The sequence below is a fragment of the Thrips palmi genome, unplaced genomic scaffold (genome assembly GCF_012932325.1).
Source record: "Thrips palmi isolate BJ-2018 unplaced genomic scaffold, TpBJ-2018v1 HiC_scaffold_15, whole genome shotgun sequence".
NCBI classification, from domain to species: domain Eukaryota; kingdom Metazoa; phylum Arthropoda; class Insecta; order Thysanoptera; family Thripidae; genus Thrips; species Thrips palmi.
The window spans coordinates 7,999,376-8,016,805 of NW_023144624.1; the positions used below are offsets into that span (position 1 = coordinate 7,999,376).

The following is a 17,430-nucleotide window of genomic DNA, read 5'->3' on the forward strand; positions in this document are numbered from 1 at the left end:
CTGTGTTGTCTAAGGAAGAAGTTTTCATGTCATTAAACCTCATTCGGTTTAACTTTGCCCCCCGCATTCCCTCTTTCTCCCCCCTTGGTCCCTGGGCCGCCCTGCCGCCGTGCCGCCCTGGGTGTTGGCGGGTCGATTGCCGCCCCCGCCCCTAGATGGCGCTAGCGCCGCGCTCTCCTGCGAGGCCCGGCGAGGCCGTGCGGCACTGCGGTCGTCGGCCGGAACTCCGTAATTCTCGCATTAATTAACAAAGTCCCGGACTAAGATGAAATTGACGCTCCTGCTGAGCAGCGAGCGCGGTGAGGCGAGGCGCGGCGAGGCGTCTTGATTTTCCGGCAGTGTAAACAACACTCGCGGCGCCGCGGTGGTCCCGGGGCCAATTGATTGGAGCCGCGCGCTCGCGCTCACTCGCACTGCAGGCACGTGCGCGGCACGCGGCGCCTAGTCCGTCGGCACCCCGGCCTGGCCCCGGCCCGGCCCTGGCCGCGCTCGTGGGTGTCGCTGGCAAACAAACGGGGCTCGAAATTAACGTACGCTCTGACCACCGTCGTCTTTAGGTCAAGTCGACGCGCGATTTGAACCTGCAGACTGGACGCTGGGCACGGATCCCGGTTTGGACGCTGGACCGCGGTCGAAGGGTCGAAGGGTCGAAGGTCGGACGGACGAGCGAAGGGCGGCGGGCGGACTCGCTGTCTGCTGCAGACTCTACGGAGCGGCACGCGCCGCGCGGCGCCGGCCGCGGCCACCCGGGGCTGCAGCGTGCAGGCCGTGCAGGCGGCGCAGGCGGCGCTGCCACCCCTCCCCCTCCCCCGCACCGTCGTAACGTGTCACTCGCACACATTCTTGCAAGCTCCCCTTCCTCGCCCGTTTGAGTGGAAACTGTGCCGCCGCCCGCGCCGCCTTGCTGTTGTTGACGGTCATGACGGTCACGGTGGCGGCCGCGGCGGTCGACTTGGCGGCGCCCCGCTTGGGCTCGGGACGGATAAAGGACGCGGACGACCCAAGAGCCCACACTGGAAGTTGGAGGTCGGAAGAGGCTCCGCGACGGTCAGCACAGTCAGCGAGTCAGCCTGCGCTGCCGGCCTGGGCCCTCCCGTGAGACGGCCGTGCCGCGCGCGTGGCCTACCCTGGGCCTGGCGGGCGCCAGGCGCCAGCGTGCGGCAGCGCAAGCTAGGAGTCTGCTGGAGTTCCATGGAAAGCAATCCCCGTCCGCAAACAAAGAAAACTGCTCGGGGAAAAACTGAGACTATGGAGGAAAGTGCGGGGATTTTTGCTTTTGGTTAGTGACCCACCCGCGCGACCAAGACCGATTGGTAGCTCCGTGTCGCCTCACTGTCCGCTGCTCCGCTGCCTGGCTGTCTTCTGCTGGCCTGTCTGTCCTGCGGCACTGGCGGCACCCTCGCGGGCCTCTTGAGCTGGAAAATCTCTTTATCGCTTCTTAATTAAACTGTGGGGGAGGGCGCCGCTTTGAGTGGTGGCGCTGTGCTGCGCCGGGCTGCGGTCTCACGCTTGTGTGGCTATGCGCGTGGCACCAGAGGCTGCAGGATGAGCTAAAAAACATCAACAACAACAAAAAAACGGAGCGCCGGGCCGGGGACTCGAACCCCGGCATGTCGCGTCCGGTGGTAAACTGAGTGAGTGTGCTGGCGCGGAAGTAAATGGCTTGGGAAACAGATGGTACAGATCAGGAGAGGCGGAGTCAAACAATGTTTTAGTTTTTATTATTATTTTTCGCGTCGCTAAAGTACCTACGTGGTAGATAAAAGTTTGGCTTATCAATTTATACAATTGTACATTTTACATAATATTTTATAATATCTCATAATTAAACTCTTTTATTTCTAAAAAAACGAACGATAACCGCGCTCGGAAGCACGCAAACGGTGGGCGCATTTCTCTGACATAAATCGGAGCGCCGTCCTGGCGGCCCTGGCGGCCCTGGCGGCCCTGGCGGGCGCAACGGCAGCGGGCCGCGTGGCGCGTGGCTCGGGGCGGCTGCGCCAGGCTGTGCCAGGCCGCACCAACTTGCTTTGGTAACTATGCATTTACTCGTTCGCTCGGTGGAACGTGGAACTCCACGGCGTGCAGCCATGCGACTGACAGTAAGGCTATCAATCAGTTTATCACAGAACTGTCAGTGTGCGGGGCAAGTGCGAAATGGAGCTATAAAAAGGGCAACAACATTCCCCTGCGAAAGCCTGCCTGGGAAGGCCACCCGACGAATTGTGGGCCTAGAGTCGTGAAACAAAAGGCCCGAGAAAAACAAAAAAAAACAAAGATGAAACAGGAAACGAAACAAGAGAGAAATTGGTGCTCCCCCTTTGCCGGCGTGGCGGGGCCGACGGGGCCAACGGGGCCCTCGGCTCGGCCGGCGGCATGGCGGCATCGTGTGGAGTTGTTGGTAAACTTGAGCGAGGTGGCGCGGCGAGCGGCGCGTCCACGCGGAAGGCCAGCTCGCACCCTCCCTCCTTCCACGCCGCCACGCCGCCACGCCGCCACGCCGGGCGCAAAATTAAATAATGTGCCCGGGGCCGACCGGAACGCCCGGAACGCCCTGGTGCGCCACCGGCCCCCCAGGCCCCGCCCGCCAGGCCCCGCCCCGCGACCCGCGATCCACCCCGGCCTGGGCCGCCCCGTGCGTTTAGGTCTGGGCCGCGTGCCCCCGGCGTGCCCCTTCCACATTCAGTCTAACTCGACAGTCACTCCTCCAGTTCATCACGTGACGTTGATCTCCTCCTCCTCGTCGTCGTCGTCCTCGGCGGCTTCGGAGTCCTCGGTGTCCGGGGGCCGTCCCGGGTCGGACAGGTCGTGCGGCGACCGCGGCGGCGTCATGGGCGGCGTGCCCGGGTGGACGTGCACGCTGGCGTCGTCGTCGAAGCCGCCCTCCGACGGCTCCAGCTTGGCGCGCTCCCGGTCCGCCTCGGCGTCGCTCAGGTCCGGGTGGGGGTTGTTCTTGTTGGGCAGCGTCTGCTCGCGAGAGCCGCCCGTCGCCAGCAGCTCGCGCTCCTTGGAGTTGCGCCACTTCATGCGCCTGTTTTGGAACCAGATCTTGACCTGCAACAGACGAAGGGATTGGGATTAGGGTTAGCCATGGCCGCCATCCGCATTTACGCCCGGCTGGGTTGGCGCCGAGGAACCGCAGGGTGATGCCTGTCGACTGGCGGCCACGCGGCCCGCAGCGTTTCGTCGCGCGCTCTCTCGCACCCTGCGGAACGCCCGGAACGCCCGGAACGCCCGGAACGCCCGAAACGCCCGGAACGCTCGGAACGCCCGGAACGCCCGGAACGCCCGGAACGCCCGGAACGCCCGGAACGCCCGGAACGCCCGGAACGCCCGGAACGCCCGGAGAGTGCGAGAGGGACAGACTGACAGGCCACGCCGCGGGGCTGTTCGTCCTGATTCTGCACCGCAACGGAGCCACTCTGTGACGGCAGTTTGCTGGGCTGTGGTTGTGCACCGTTCGCGTTCCTACCCGAGGCCGAGATCACTGATGCCTTTTCTTCTAGCACTCTAGCGCGGTCCAAGGTCCAGAGCTGCAACCTTTCTTTCAAAAATAAATCATTCGCGTTTTTATAGAATTGTTTCCATGAGGTACGTGAGCTTATTAGAAACGCCTGGGTCTCTGTCCGTACCCTGGTTCCGAAGAGCGCTCGCCGCCAGGGCCGCTGCGAGGGACGGGGCGGGGCGGGGTGGGGCGTAGCGGTGTGGGCGGGGACTGGCGGGGCGGGGACGCTGCGGTCGGGGAGGTATAATTGTCATCGCCCTCGGTGCAAAAGTCGTTGAGCGGCGGAGCGGCGCGCGGAGAGTTTCTGCCAACACGCCAAGTAATTCGGAATGGAAATGGCACGCCATCAGAGCCTTATCATCCGCCCCCGCCTGCCTCTCTCTCTCCCCCCCTCCCCCTCCCCGGCGAGGCGGTCTCGCCCCGTCCCTCTCCCTCTCGCTATCCGCGGCTCGTCTCGCCTGCCAAATGCTAACCGGCGCGGAAAAAAGCCCTCCTCTTTCACGTCACTTCCACTCCCGAGGGCGATTTTTTTTATTTCATTCCACTTTTCCTTTTTGGTTGTCCACATAAAACGTCCCTTTTCCTTGTTTTTCTGTTGCGCGTTTGAGATTTCCATCGCGACTTGTCCGCCGCCCCCGCTCGCGTCGTTGGACAAGGATCGGCGTGCGCGGCTTGAACATGGCTTGAACGCCGCGAATGCGCCCGGGCGGACTCTGCTCTGCCCCGTCGCCCCGCCCCGCCCCGCCACTGACCTCAAGTCATGGCTTGTCGCGAGGCCTCGGCGCGCGGCACAAACACATCAACTAGTTTTCTCGGGGCAATATGGTGCCGCCAGGGCGCGGCGCCGTGTGTGAGATTGCGGTGACTGCGTCCGGGGCGGCGGGCAGGCAGGCAGGCGAGGGTCTGGGCGCCGGGCCGGGACCGCCTCGGGGGCGAGGGAGGAGGCCGCCACGCGACGCCGCCCCGCACGCAGCCAGCATGGGGCGGGGCGGGGCGGGGCGGGGCGGGGCGGGGCGGGGCGGCGGTCCTTGGCGCCGGCTGGGAGGGGAGGCGGAGATGCGAGGCCGATTAGCCCGGCTAAGTGATAGCGGGCGGGGCGCGACATCTGTTGGCGATTTTTCGGCGAAACGTAACAACAATAAGGAAAAGGGGAAAAGAAGGGCGGAAGAGAGGAGGAGGGGGAGGGCGAGGCGGCGTCATTAGACGTGCCAAACAGGGGAGGTCAATTGAAAAGTCGCCGCCGGGACGCGGCATTCGGCATTCGGCGCGGGGAGAGGAGAGGACAGATATTATTATCGCGACGGTTGTGTCATTATTGCGAGGCAACGCACTGCCGTCTCGGCTCGGCTCGGCCCGGCTCGGCTCGGCCGAGTGATGACCGTGATGACGTCGTCATGCCTCCCTTATTGCGTTACTGCTCTTTGGCTGTGCTTGGCCGTGACGGCGTGACGGCCCGGGCATGGCATGGCTACCCGGGGTACTCGAGGAGGGCGCGCGGCGCGCGGAGTGCCACACAGTGCGGCGGTGCGGCGGCCCAGCGAGGCCCCCTCCCATTACCACACCAGATAATATATATTCAGATGCATGGGGCCCCATGATGCATTCAATTCAGTTGGCACCGTGGTGTGAATGCGCGGAAAGGGGCTCCGGTCCGTGCCTGCCGCCCCCTGCCGCCCCCCGCCCGGCCCTCGGAACACACCGCCCTCCATATTCATTCTCTGCTCAGACTCCAGCCAGCCCGCACGGGCCCGAGGCGGGGAGGGGCGGAGGGGCCATAGCCACCAGGGTGTTGGAAAGTAAAGGGGGTTTGTGCCCGTTCGGTCCCTGTTATGGATCGAGGACAGACTGCGCGACGCCGCGGCGGTCCGGGAGTCCCGGAGGCGGGGCGGGCGGGGTGGAAGCGGCGACTCGAGCAGCAGTTACCGTCCAACTTGGCGGCCTGGTGGCACAAATTTATTGGGTGATAAGCGATTTTATCCAGTTCCAGCTCCAGCGACGCGGCGCTCTTCATCGGCCGCGTGCCTGGCCGGTCTGGCCGGCCTGGCCGACCCCGGAAAGACAATTACCCCACACCACACGCTTCGGGGTGGCTGAAAAAAATCGGCTGGAAAAACGGCATTTATCAGCGAATTACCGTCCTGGAGTGGTTCCAGTGGAGCGGCTCCAGTGGCGTGCCTCCAGTCGCACCCCGTGCCAGCAATGCCGCAGGCTCCAGGACAAAGATCCGCCGCCTCGTCAATTTCTCATCCCCGTAATAACCTTAAATCGCCCTTTGTGACTGTGCGAGAGAGAGAGAGAACGAAGCGCTCCCCTGTCAGAGCAGCGCGTCGCTGGCTCCACGGTCGTGATCATTCCCAGCAAACTTTACGAGAAAAGCAAAAGAATGTTGAATTTGAACCCGAGACACTCCGCGCCCGAGGGGAACACTGCGCCACTCGAAAGTGTGCGCAGTGACGACGTGCATGGTTTTATTTTCGTCGTTTTTTCTCGACACGCCAGAAACGAAGGAGGGAGATGTCAAAACCTTTACTGCAGCGCGGAGTCGCGGCGCCGCGGAGGAGCCCCCATGCCGTTCCGACCGCGGCGTTGCAGAAGAGGGAGGCGGCGCGGCGAGGCGCGGCGCCATTGGCTGCAGCTGTTTCTTGAGCCGCCCCACGGCCGTCAAGGCCCACAAGGCCCCGGCCGTCAAGGCCTCGCCACGCGCGCCACGCGTCCGCGCCAGTCCTTATTCATAATCTGCTTCATCCCGAGGGGAGGGCAGGGCGGTGCGGGGGAATTTCCAGAAAAGAATCTGCCAAGTCGCCGTCGCCGCCGCCGTGGACCACCACCTCCACGTACAGTGTACTACCACTGGCGCGGCGGCGTGGCGACGGCTGGCGGCCGCCGCATTGTCCGTACCGCACTCCATCGCCATCCATCAATTGCAGAAATTGAGCGTTTCCTTGCCGTTGGCTCGCAGCGCACCCCGCCAGGCGGGCGGACAGGCCGGGCTGGGCCGGACCGCCGCGGCGTTTGACGTAAGGCGACAGCTGCTGTGGGGCCGTAGTCCGTGGCGAACCCGTTCCGAAGCCGTGGCGAAGCGCGTCTCGCGCGCGCGCGCGCGTGTGTGTGTGCGTGTGCGTGCGTGCGTGTGTGTGTGCGTGCGTGGCCAAGCCAGCGTCCATTTTTCGCGTACACGGCAGCGCGGCTGTACGCACGAGAGGTCCGCTAGTGGTCGCCCATTAGCATACGATCCCGCATTACACGCTGGGTGCTGGCGGTGCTGCGCGCCTCCGTCTAGGATGGGGTTAATAAATGATGTTATGCGTCCCGAAGCCAGAAGGGACGGCCGGCCGGCGAGGATGGGCTGCCGTGCCACTGCCGTGCCGCTGCCGTGCTGACCGGCCGGGTTGGTCCAGTTTATACGAGTGAACAGATGATGACGAGCTGACACGAGCACAGGCCTCCCCCTCCCTTCCCTCTCTCCTTCGACCTTCCCTCGTCCGTTCCCCTTTCGTCCTTCCTCTGCCTCCTTCTCCTCCTCGTCACTTTCCACATCGAAGTAAATACGCGTCATAGCAGGGCCGTGGCAGCCCACGGCAGGGCCGGGCAGGGCCGGGCAGGGCACAAGTTGCAGGCATTAGCAACATCATCATCACCATCACGAACAACAACGGCAACAACAACAACAACAGCAGCAGCAACTCGAACAGGAGCACGGTGCGGCCCCACCCCGGCCCACCCCTTGGTGGTGGCCTGCAAGTGACAGACCCTCCCTTAATGCTCTCTGTCTTGCTGCCTCTTCCTCCACTATTGCCGCCCCCGCCGCCCCCGCCGCCCCGCCGCGGCCCGCTTTGGCAGCGACGCCCAGACAATTCCTCTGTGTAATGGTTGTGATTATCCCCGAGTGGGGCCCAGGCCAGGGGCCCAGTGCCGAGTGGGGCGCGGGGCCTCGCGGCACGGCGGCGGTGGCCTCGGCCCACAAAGACGCTGGCTGGCGCCGCACTCACCTGCGAGTCCTTGAGGCCCAGCTTGTCGGCCAGCCGCTTCCGGTCCGGCTTGGAGATGTACTTCTGGAGCTGGAAGCGCTTCTCCAGCCCCTTGCGCTGCAGGTCCGAGAAGACGGCGCGCCGCATCATGCCGCGCCGCGGCTTGCCCCGCGACGAGTGCGCCCAGGGGAAGGAGCCGGGCAGCGGGAACACCGTGGCGCCCCCCGGCGGGCCCCCGTGGCCCCCGTGGCCCTGGCCGGACGGCGGCGACACTGGAAGCACACACAGGCAGCGGGTTAGGCACGGACTTCCACGTCACGGCGCTCTGCAAGCAACCACCACACAGTGGGCCAGAAGACCGGTGGAGGCGGCCGAAACTCTAAACGCGTTCCGAGCTCCAGAGTCGCTAAACAGGACTCGAACCGAACGTGTGACCCCATCAATGGATTCCTCGTTCGGAGAGCAATCTATTGGTGGGGGTCACACGTTCGTACGAGGCCTATTTATTTACTGACTTGAGCTCAAAAGGCATCTAGAGTTTTGGCCGCCTCCACCGGTCTTCTGGACCACTGTGCAACACCCTGTTAACATCCTCCTGTCTTGGTTTCAAATCTCTTTCAAAATGATTGGGAGGCCGCGGAGGACGAAGCAGTGCCGCCCCACCGTTAAATCGGAAAAGCACACAAGGGCGCCGACGAAGCGAGAGCGAGGAGTAAGGTGGCGGAAGGAGCCCCGCCCCCGCCGCCCCCGCCGCCCCCGCGACACGCCCCGCGCGGCCGGCCATGAATATTCCACCCCGGCCGAGTTCGGGCCGTGGTGCCGAGGCTCCTGCAGGGCGATTCCGAGCCGCGCTTCTTCGCCCGTCCCTCTCGCCGCCGAGCCGCCCCCGACGGCACGCCCCCGACGGCACGCCCCCGCCCCGCCCCGTGGCTGCGAGAGAGACGGCGCTACCGCCGGGTCCGCCTCCGCTCTATGCAAATGATGCGAATGCGCCGTCCGATTCCGATTCCCAGGTTTTCGTCTCGCCCTTATTCGCCGTTATTTTCACGGAGCCAGAAACAATTATGCGTGCAGGCCGAGAACCGCAGAGGGGCTTGCCGCGGCCTGGCCATGGCCTGGCGCTGCCCGCGGGACGCGGACAAGGAGGTCGCCGCCGAGCTGGAGGCGAAGAAGGCAAGGCCGTTCAAGGCGGCCAACGAAAGGAGCGCCAATTACGACTGAAACAGCGGCGGAAATAAAAAAAAAAAACGGGGCGAAATCAGAATCAAGGCAAGCGTCTGCCTGCTCGCCTTCTTTTATCGGTTGGATATACATGTTACCAAGTTATTGAAAACACTACCCCACGCACGCCGCCCCTCCCCTCCCCTCCCGCCCCCTTCCCCGCCAGCCCTCGCACCCTTTGTCGAGCCTCCCCTCCGAGGCCGGGGACCGGGCTCGCCACAAAGCACTACACCGTGCAAGCCGTGCAAGCGACACCCCGAGCTTTGATTCCCTGACTGATGCGATTCCCTCCCCTTCCTCCCCTCCCTCCCTCCGCCTCGGCCGCCGCGGGACCGTTTAGCGGCGGGGATAGTTAACAAGGTGTGTAAACATTTCCCGTCGGGGCGGCCCTGTGTGTGTGTGTGTGTGAGTGAGTGAGTGTGTGTGCGTGTCGAGCGGGGCGATTGCGGCCGCCTCATTACAAGCTAATTGCTGGAGCCGCTGGAGCCGGCCGGCGTTTCGCCAGAGTTCTCTCGCAAATATATCTGCCATGCTAATAGAGAGCGTCACCGCGTTCTCTGGGAGGTATTTTTTTTTCGCGCCACCATGCTGCCGCCATTGTGCGTTCGGACACTCTTTCGGGTCACCCACCCGTTATTTATTTTTTCGAGGCCGTCCTTTCTACGCCACGCACGTCGCGTCCCCGTCCCCGTCGCCGCGCCGGCCGTTGGATCCAATGGTGTGCCGCACTGTGCCACGCCCCGGCTCTGTGAATGTTGTTCCAGGGATGAGCCGAGGACCGGTGCAGAAGCAGCAAGCAGCACCCCAGACTGAGCGGCGGTGCCGCAGCAGTGCCGCAGGGAAGCGTGTAAAGTGCTTATGAAAATATTATGTCACGGCTTTTTTATTATTTTTGTTGCGGGCTCAAATCCGCGTGCGTGGCTCCAGACAATTTATTGCTCCGAGGCCTTCGAGGCGAGGTCGTTCGAGGCACCCCAGCCGCTCTGTATTATCGTGACGAATCCCGCCAGGGGCCGTGCAGGGTGGCCGTCGTCGAGGCGTCTAGAGGTCCCCGAGGCCGCCGAGGCCGCCGCCGCGGCGCATTGTGTCACCAGGTGTCACCCAAGGGGTTTCGACCATCCGCTCCGCTAAAAATAAACACAGAAACAGATGAAGAAGATTGCTCACCGGTGAGGTAGGGGTTCCTGCAGGCCAGCAGCGGGTGCAGGTGGGGGTTGAAGACGGCGGCGGGGCGCGCGATGGGCTTGGCGATGGCGCCGCCGGCCTGGCCCGCGCCGCCCTGCTGGCCGCACGCCGGGCCCACACTGTAGCCGAAGCCGAAGAAGGGCGGCCCGGCCGACGAGAAGATGGAGTCTGCCGGAGAGAGAAGCACGCCATCAGTACCGACCGAGACGAGGGAGCATCGCGTGGGAGGAAGCTCCCCTCCCCCCCCCCATTCCTCCGCGCGCCGCGCCGCTCACGTCGTAATTTCGCAGAGACGCGCCACTTTTTCCGCGGCTAGCGGAGTGGAGTCCTTCTTCATCGCGCCGCCTTCCCTCCACTTGTTTGTCGATTTGGCCCGCCGGGCCGAGCCGGGCCGAGCCAGCCGGACCGTGGCGCCCCCTGCTACCCCCAGCGGGCCCAGGGCCCACTCGAAAGGGGGAGGGGGGGGGAATGGACTGGGCGGCGGTAGTTGGGGAGGAGGAGGGCCACGGCGCCACGGCCACGACGAGGGGGCGCGACCAATATGATGAGCGTTTCTCTTTTCTTTATTGGTCTGGCAAGTGTCAGCGAAACGCCGCGCCACACCACGCCGCCGTGGCCCCATACACGCTCCCACACACTTGCTTCCGTCGCCCTCTCCCTCGACCTCCGTCGGCTCGTTGGCCGCCCGTCGTGGGGTGTGTGGCAGCCTGTATGGAGCGCCACCGGAAAGAAACGGTTTCATCTCGGACCGCGCGGAGGAGCTGCGACAGCCGAGAGCGTTGAGGCGTCGGCCCGCGCACTACCCCTCGGCTCGCAGTTCGAATCCATGTTGACAATGGTCCAATCCTCGGTCCAATCCGTTTCATGGCGCTGACCTTGGCGTCGTCTGCGCGCTGAGGCGATTACAGTGCGGGGTCCCTCTCCGCTTGGTCGGTCACTTGCTCGGTGCCGCCATGTCGGCCGAGTCCGCCCACGCCGTGGCCGTGGCGCCTCACGCCGCCAAAACGTTTCAATAAATAAGCACAGCTGGCGGCGGGCGGAGGCAGCCGTGCCCGGCGCAGCCCGGCGCAGCCCGGCGCCCAGGCCAGGTATGAAAGATGCATGAGGTACGACACGTATGTTATTTTTCTTCATGGATCTTCTTTTTATCTTTTTCCTTCTCCTCCTTTTGCTCTTTTTCGTCAGGAAAATGTCGAGTAGCGCTCCTGAATTTCCGATGAGCAGGCCGATTTGCATGCGCCGATGCTCGCCTAGCTGCCGCACAACGCCATTCATTCATTCATTCATTCATTCATTCATTCATTCATTCATTCATTCATTCATTCATTCATTCATTCATTCATTCATTCATTCATTCATTCATTCATTCATTCATTCATTCATTCATTCATTCATTCATTCATTCATTCATTCATTCATTCATTCATTCATTCCAGAGCACTGAGTGGCGGGCCACCGAATGCGCGGGGTTGCGACTAGTTTGGACGCGCGACCGCAGCTAATCATTTTGTAATGCCGGGCGGACCGCAGGGTCCTTGCGTCCGTGCGCCGCGTCCAGCGAGTCTCCCCGTTAACTAACTTTGAAACATGAGGCCGGCCCGGCGGCCACGACCCGGCCCGAGTGCGTGCGCCTGCTGGCGGTGCCTGGCGTGCCTGGCGGAGCGCGGTGGAGAAAAGAGGGAGAAAAGAGGAGCCCAAATGGCTTTGCAAATAATAAATCCACACCGCGATGAGTGTTGTCGAATGCTCGCCTGTTTGCACACGGCCGGCCCGCACGCGCGAGTACGCGTGTGTGTTCGTAATGGGTGGGGGTGCGTACGCACACACACGCACGCACACGCACGAACGCACGCATGCTTCGGCCGGCTAGCAAACTGACCGCAAACGCACTCGCTGCTCGTCTTTCCCCTCCGTGCTGTTTGCACATCACTTTGCAACGATTTGTAGCCCCCCTCCCATTCCGGTGTGATGAGCGAGAGAGACGGACGGTCGACTTCTCGCGTGACTCGGCAGAAAGCCGCGGCATGTTTCTGTGTTCGAGGGTTCGAATCCCCGCACGGTCTTTTTTATTTTTTCGCGGCCGCGGATACGTTTAGCGCCTTGTTGTCGGCATTCATGGACACGTGTAGGGAAGGGTGGCGGAATGAGCGGGCAAGGCGATAAGGCAGCCGTCATGCGACAGCCTCTGCCCCTGCCTCGGGGCTGGACGGGGCTGGACTGGGGCGACGGGGCCGGACGCTGGACGGCGGGTCGCTAAGTGGACGCCCAGCTGGCGGCACGGCGACGTGGCGAGGGTGGCGTCCAGGGCCGGGGCCGTGCAGTGGGATGGTCGCCTTGCTTACAGTGGAGTGTCCGCCCTCCAGCCTGCAGCCAAAGTTGGTGGCGGCGACGTGACTTGGCGGCCCCGCTGCGCCGCCGCGCCGTCCTGCAGGCCGAGCCGGGCCGAGCTTTGCCGAGACTGCGGGGGCGGGGCCTTGGCTCAAGCCTTGGCTGGGGCTGCGGCGCTGCGGCCGGTCGGGGAATTGATTTGATAAAGTGTGGTGTCAATTTACGAGCGATACGAGGGGCGGGAGCGCCGGCTAGCTCCCCCGTCCGGCCGGGGTGGGGGTGGGGGTGGGGTGGGGAGGTGAGGCGGCGCCGGGGCGGGCCCTTTCCCTTTATCGCCACTCAAGTTGTTCCGGTGGCGTCCGAGGCAGGCGACCCGCCGCACCCCACCCCGCCCCGCGAACCAACTTTGGCGGCCGACTCGGAGCCCCCAAACGCGAACCAGCATCCCAGAGTTGTCCCTGCACCCCGCAGCCATGCGACCTGCGCGGCGCTCGCTCTGACGCCGTGCACCCCGGTTCGATTCCCCGCTTACTTTTTGTACTCTTTTCTGCACGAACACCCCGCACACCTTCTCCTTTCGTCCCCCTCCCCCTCCCCCTGCCGGCGTCCCGGCGGTCCGCGTCCACCTGTCGCCGCCAGTGCCGCACGCAGTCGCACCCCGCGGCGTGGTGGCGCGGCGACGCGGCGACGAGGCGCAACGCCTAGCAGCCCCTCGGACCCCCGCGGGCAGCCCGACGCCCCCGCGCCTGGCCACGCCACGCCACGCCACGCCACGCCACGCCACGCCACACCAGGTGGCGCTGCTGTCGCCTCTGCGGCGAGCCCGGCGAGCGTCCGGGCGGTCCTGACTCCCGGGGGCAGCAGGGGCGGCAGGGGCAGCAACACGGCGCGACGACACAACACGACGACACGATCGTGCGGCCGTGTTCGTGCTATTCGCCGTGATTAATCAAACTTCGGCGGTTCGATCCCCGGCGGGGCCCTGCCAGGCCCTGCCTACCCCCCGCGGGGCCCCGGGGATGCGCGACGTGCCGCGGATTGAGAAGTGCGGCGCCACGCGGCGGGGCGATGGCGGCGGGGCGTCGCCAGGATGGCGTCATGGCCTTTACGGCCCCGAGAACGCGCGACGCGCCGAATAAAAGTCGCCACTTTGTTGTTATTGGAAACGGGACGTCCTGGCTGGGAGGCTGGGAGGCTGGGAGGCTCTGGAAGCGGCCGGCAGATGGCGCCAAGTGCGGCCTGCACTGTGGATGCGCGTCGCCTACCGTCGCCGACCGCCCACGCCTACCCGCCCACACCCCAAGTGAGATGCCTGCGTTGCCATTCCATCCCACCACCGGGGCGCTTTCGTGACGCGTTCGGCTGACGGCGAGCGCGGTGCGATGGGACTTTGCTCCTCGCCGTTTGGACCGGTTTCGATGATCCGTGGCCACCCTGCTTGGCGGATAGAGGCGTGCCTCGAACACCATAGTACAGTTTTTGGCCTCCAGTGGCGAAAGTCCGGGGGAAGGATATGAAAATCAGGCGGAGCCATCAACGATCACTGAGAACTTTTCGTTTCAATACCGGATTGGGAAAGTTTGTGCCGCTGGTGCTGTGCGGCGAGGCGCGCTGACGGCGTGCCTCCCCTCCACCTGCCCCTTGGCCCGCCAGCCCCGCATTATGGCCATCCGAAAGTTGCGGCGGTGTGGGACGAAAACAAAAAACAAAACGCGGCCCACAATAAAACGTTATCGAAAGTCTTTGCCGCCGCCCCTGTCCCCCTGTCTCGCGGCCGAGGACATGGCGGCATTGTTTTTTCGCCAAATGCGATAAACCGGCGGACGGACATGCCCGCCATGATAGACACTGCCCCGCCGGCTGGTATCGCCAATCGGAGCTTGTGTCTTTTTTCTGATGATTTTTCACCAGTTTTTTTTCTCTGTTTAACTGACAAAAACTCAGATAGACATAATCGTAACGTAATTACAATCATAGATTTGGATTTGGCCTTTCGACCAGCTTTGTGAGGCAGGCTCTACGGCGTAGAGTCTACGCTCTCGCCTACCTTCCTTTAGCATGCCTTTGTTACGGAGTGTGATTATCTGCCTTAGTTTGGGAGCAGTATTGCCACAAAGTTGATCAAAACGGTCACAAATGTCTTTGAAAAATCGTGTTTTGGGCCGACTTTAAGCAGCCTTTGCGTCTGATCCGAGGCGGTATTTCGTCCTCCCTCAACGGGCATTTGGTCTTTGGACCTTCCTTTAACATGCCTTTGTTACGGAGTGCGATTATCAACCTTAGTTTGGGAGCAGTATTGTCTCAAAGTTGATGAAAACAGTAAAAAATGCCTTTGAATGCCATTTTGATCCACTTTGAGACAATACTGCTCCCAAACTAAGGCCGATAATCGCACTCCGTAACAAAGGCATGCTAAAGGAAGGTCCAAAGACCAAATGCCCGCTGAGGGAGGACGAAATACCGCCTCGGATCAGACGCAGTTGCTGCTTAAAGTCGGCCTAAAACACGAGTTTTTAAAGGCATTTTCGACCGTTTTGAACAATTCTGCCAGCCGGGAAACAGCCGCGACCCCAGGCGACCCCAACCACCTCGTCGCGACCCCTCGAAATTTTTTTCGCGACCCTATTTGGGGTCGCGACCCCAAGGTTGGGAACCGCTGAGTTAAGCCCTTGGGAGACCCAAACGCGCGGCGCGGCCCACGGAAGTGGGAGAGGGCGTACCTGTGCAATGCGTTGGCGCACAATGACACCCCCGCAAAGAGAAACACCGCACTGTAAGTTGGACTCACGGTAAAGCACGACCTCGGAGGGGCGCGCCTCCTCACCTGGGGACGGCGCCGGCCGCGGCGCATTGTGCTCGTGGCCGCCGAGGATGGCGCTCACGCTGAACTTGAGGGCGGGGGCGGGCTTGGGGGGCGGCTCGGACGACGGCAGCCCGCCGAGCCCCAGCCCGAGGCCGAGGCCGCCCAGGGCGGCGCCGGGGAAGCCGCCCAGGCCGGCGGCCGCGACCAGCGTGCTCAGCGAGGACGCCGTCGACGTCGGCGTGCCGCCGCTGCTCGGGGGCCGCTCGTCCGAGGAGGTGGCGTCGTCCGAGGAGGCCGGGGACCTCGACGACAGCAGCGAGTCCACGCAGAAGCTGGCCGGACCCCCTCGTCCTGGGGGGGCAGGGGGGCCAGGGCGGAGCACGGCGACGGGCACGTCGCGGAACATCACCACGTCGCCGTCATGCCGGTCGAGGGCACGCTAGGCGCGCATGGGGCGCCTCGTCGCATGGGGCGGCCCGCGCTGCACTCCGAGAACACTCACTGCACTGCACTGACACTCGCCGACTGTTGCACGCTGGCAGTGCCGCGGGGCCGCGAGGCGGCACGGTGCGCGGCACGGTGCGGGGTGCGCGGGCTGCACGGCGTGTGCACTGCGTGTCGTCGCGGCACAACGCCGACTGAGCTGGCCGACCCAGCCGAGCAGGGGTTGCTGCGAACCCTCCGCCATGGAGGCAGGCAGGCCGCTGGACCGGCGAGGCGGGGGTGGGGGTGCGGGGCGCGGGGTGCGCGGAGCGGGGCCAGGCCCGCGCTCCTCCTCCAATCATACGATCGTTCAAAGAGACCCAATGATAATCATAAAAAGAGCGAATAGCTCCGCGGGGGAGCGAGAGAGACGCCGCGAGGGAGGGCGGTGGAGGGAGAGAGGCCGTGCTGGCAGTGCTGGCCCCGCCCCACCCTCTGCCTCGCCAGCCACGCCAGCCACGCCTCCCTCCTTGCTGCACCACCCTCGGGCCTCCTTGGCCTGCCCGCTGCCCGCTGCCCGCCTGCCCGCGCACCCTGCGTCTTTATGGCAGCGGCAGCAGGAAAAAAAAATAATGAAGCCATCTCGAAATAATAAGATATCGGGTTTCAGTGGCAGATTTCTTTGCCTTGCTTTTTGCGTCCCTCCGCCCGCTGCCCCTCGCCGCTTTTTCAATTATCCACTCGTTTCCTTGTGTTTTGGCTCGCGCTGCGATACAACCCCCGCAGCCCCTTCGGCCTGCCCTCTCTCTCTTTCCTCCGCGGCCCCGTGTCCCGTGTCCAGGCCTGCAACGCCGCGCCCGCCCTGCTCGGCCCTGTTCGGCCCTGATAGCAAGTCCTGGCAGCCGCGGCCCGCTACATTGTTCGGGTGGCACAACAAGCAATAGGAAAGTGGAACTCGCGAGGCACCGATAGTTTTTGAAGGACAGAAAGAGGAGTCGTTAAAATCCCGGACGCCTGCGGCATGCCGTGGCAAATATCTTTCCACTGGAGTTTCCAGGAAACCTTTCCAACCATAGTATTGTTTACTTTTTTATTTAAAATGTTGTGCATTTTGACATTGTCCTTCTCAGCAGAAGTGTGTTTTTGCGGCATCCAGCCGACACTGGCGACTGGCTTTTCGCTGCTTTCACTCCTCGATCTCCAAATCGAGTTACCCCCTGCCCTGCCTGCCCTGCCTGCCCTGCCTGCCCAGGGCTCTGGCCTGCCGGGTCGGCGGCGTGCCCCGAACGGCGCGGCCACGGCTTGGCGCTCTCTGCCTCTGTTTCCTCCAGACGTTTACATGGCTCGCGCATTTATCATGGCAGGCCTGCCGAGCAGCCGAGCGCTGAGCGGGCTGAGCGCTCGAAGGGAGTACAGTCGGCGGGAAAATTGTCTGCACATTGGGCTGACGTTTATGATTGAACTGTCAAGCGGCGCGGTGGCCCGGCGTGGCGGGGCGGGGCGGGGTGGGGCAACGTCAGAACAGCGCAGCGGATCGCGGGCAGGGGCGGGGGCCTTTATTCCGCCAGTGTGGGTAATACGGCAGCAACGCGCGAGGCTCTACTTCACGGCATTCTCGCCGCAAGGCAGCGGAGCGGCAGCGGGCCTCCAGATTTCAGGTCGACGGGATCAACGCCGGATCACCCCGAATGGCTCGGATATACACAGTTCCGGCGGCAGACAAGTTCAAATAATGCATATTTTGTGTTACTTTTATGGAACACGATGGCCGATTGTTTTCGGTTTCGTTCTGTTTCCCCAGAAGGCGCTTTCGTCGATCTAAAGTTGGGCGACGACTTTGCCGTTCGCAGGCTCCCCTTTTTCTCCTCTTCTTCCGTGGCAGCATGCGCTGCCCCCCCCCCAAGCCCCGCAGACGCTGCAGCAGCCAATTTCGATTAGCAGCGACCGAGGCGTCCCATAATAACACAATCATATTCATGCCGGAATCGCAAGCGATT

At 63.4% G+C, this 17,430-nt stretch overlaps 1 protein-coding gene across 1 annotated transcript; it reads right to left on the reverse strand.

Annotated features, from left to right (window-relative positions):
• Positions 1–2,650: 2,650 nt before the first annotated feature.
• On the reverse strand, positions 2,651–15,416 carry LOC117641456 (homeobox protein DBX1-like). Its single transcript, XM_034378787.1, has 4 exons — positions 15,032–15,416; positions 9,862–10,047; positions 7,495–7,745; positions 2,651–3,054 (listed from the first exon to the last, which is right to left on the reverse strand). The coding sequence occupies exons 1-4, from the start codon at positions 15,414–15,416 to the stop codon at positions 2,716–2,718; spliced, it is 1,161 nt and encodes a 386-aa protein (XP_034234678.1). The 3' UTR covers positions 2,651–2,715.
• Between the last annotated feature and the right edge of the window lie 2,014 nt (positions 15,417–17,430).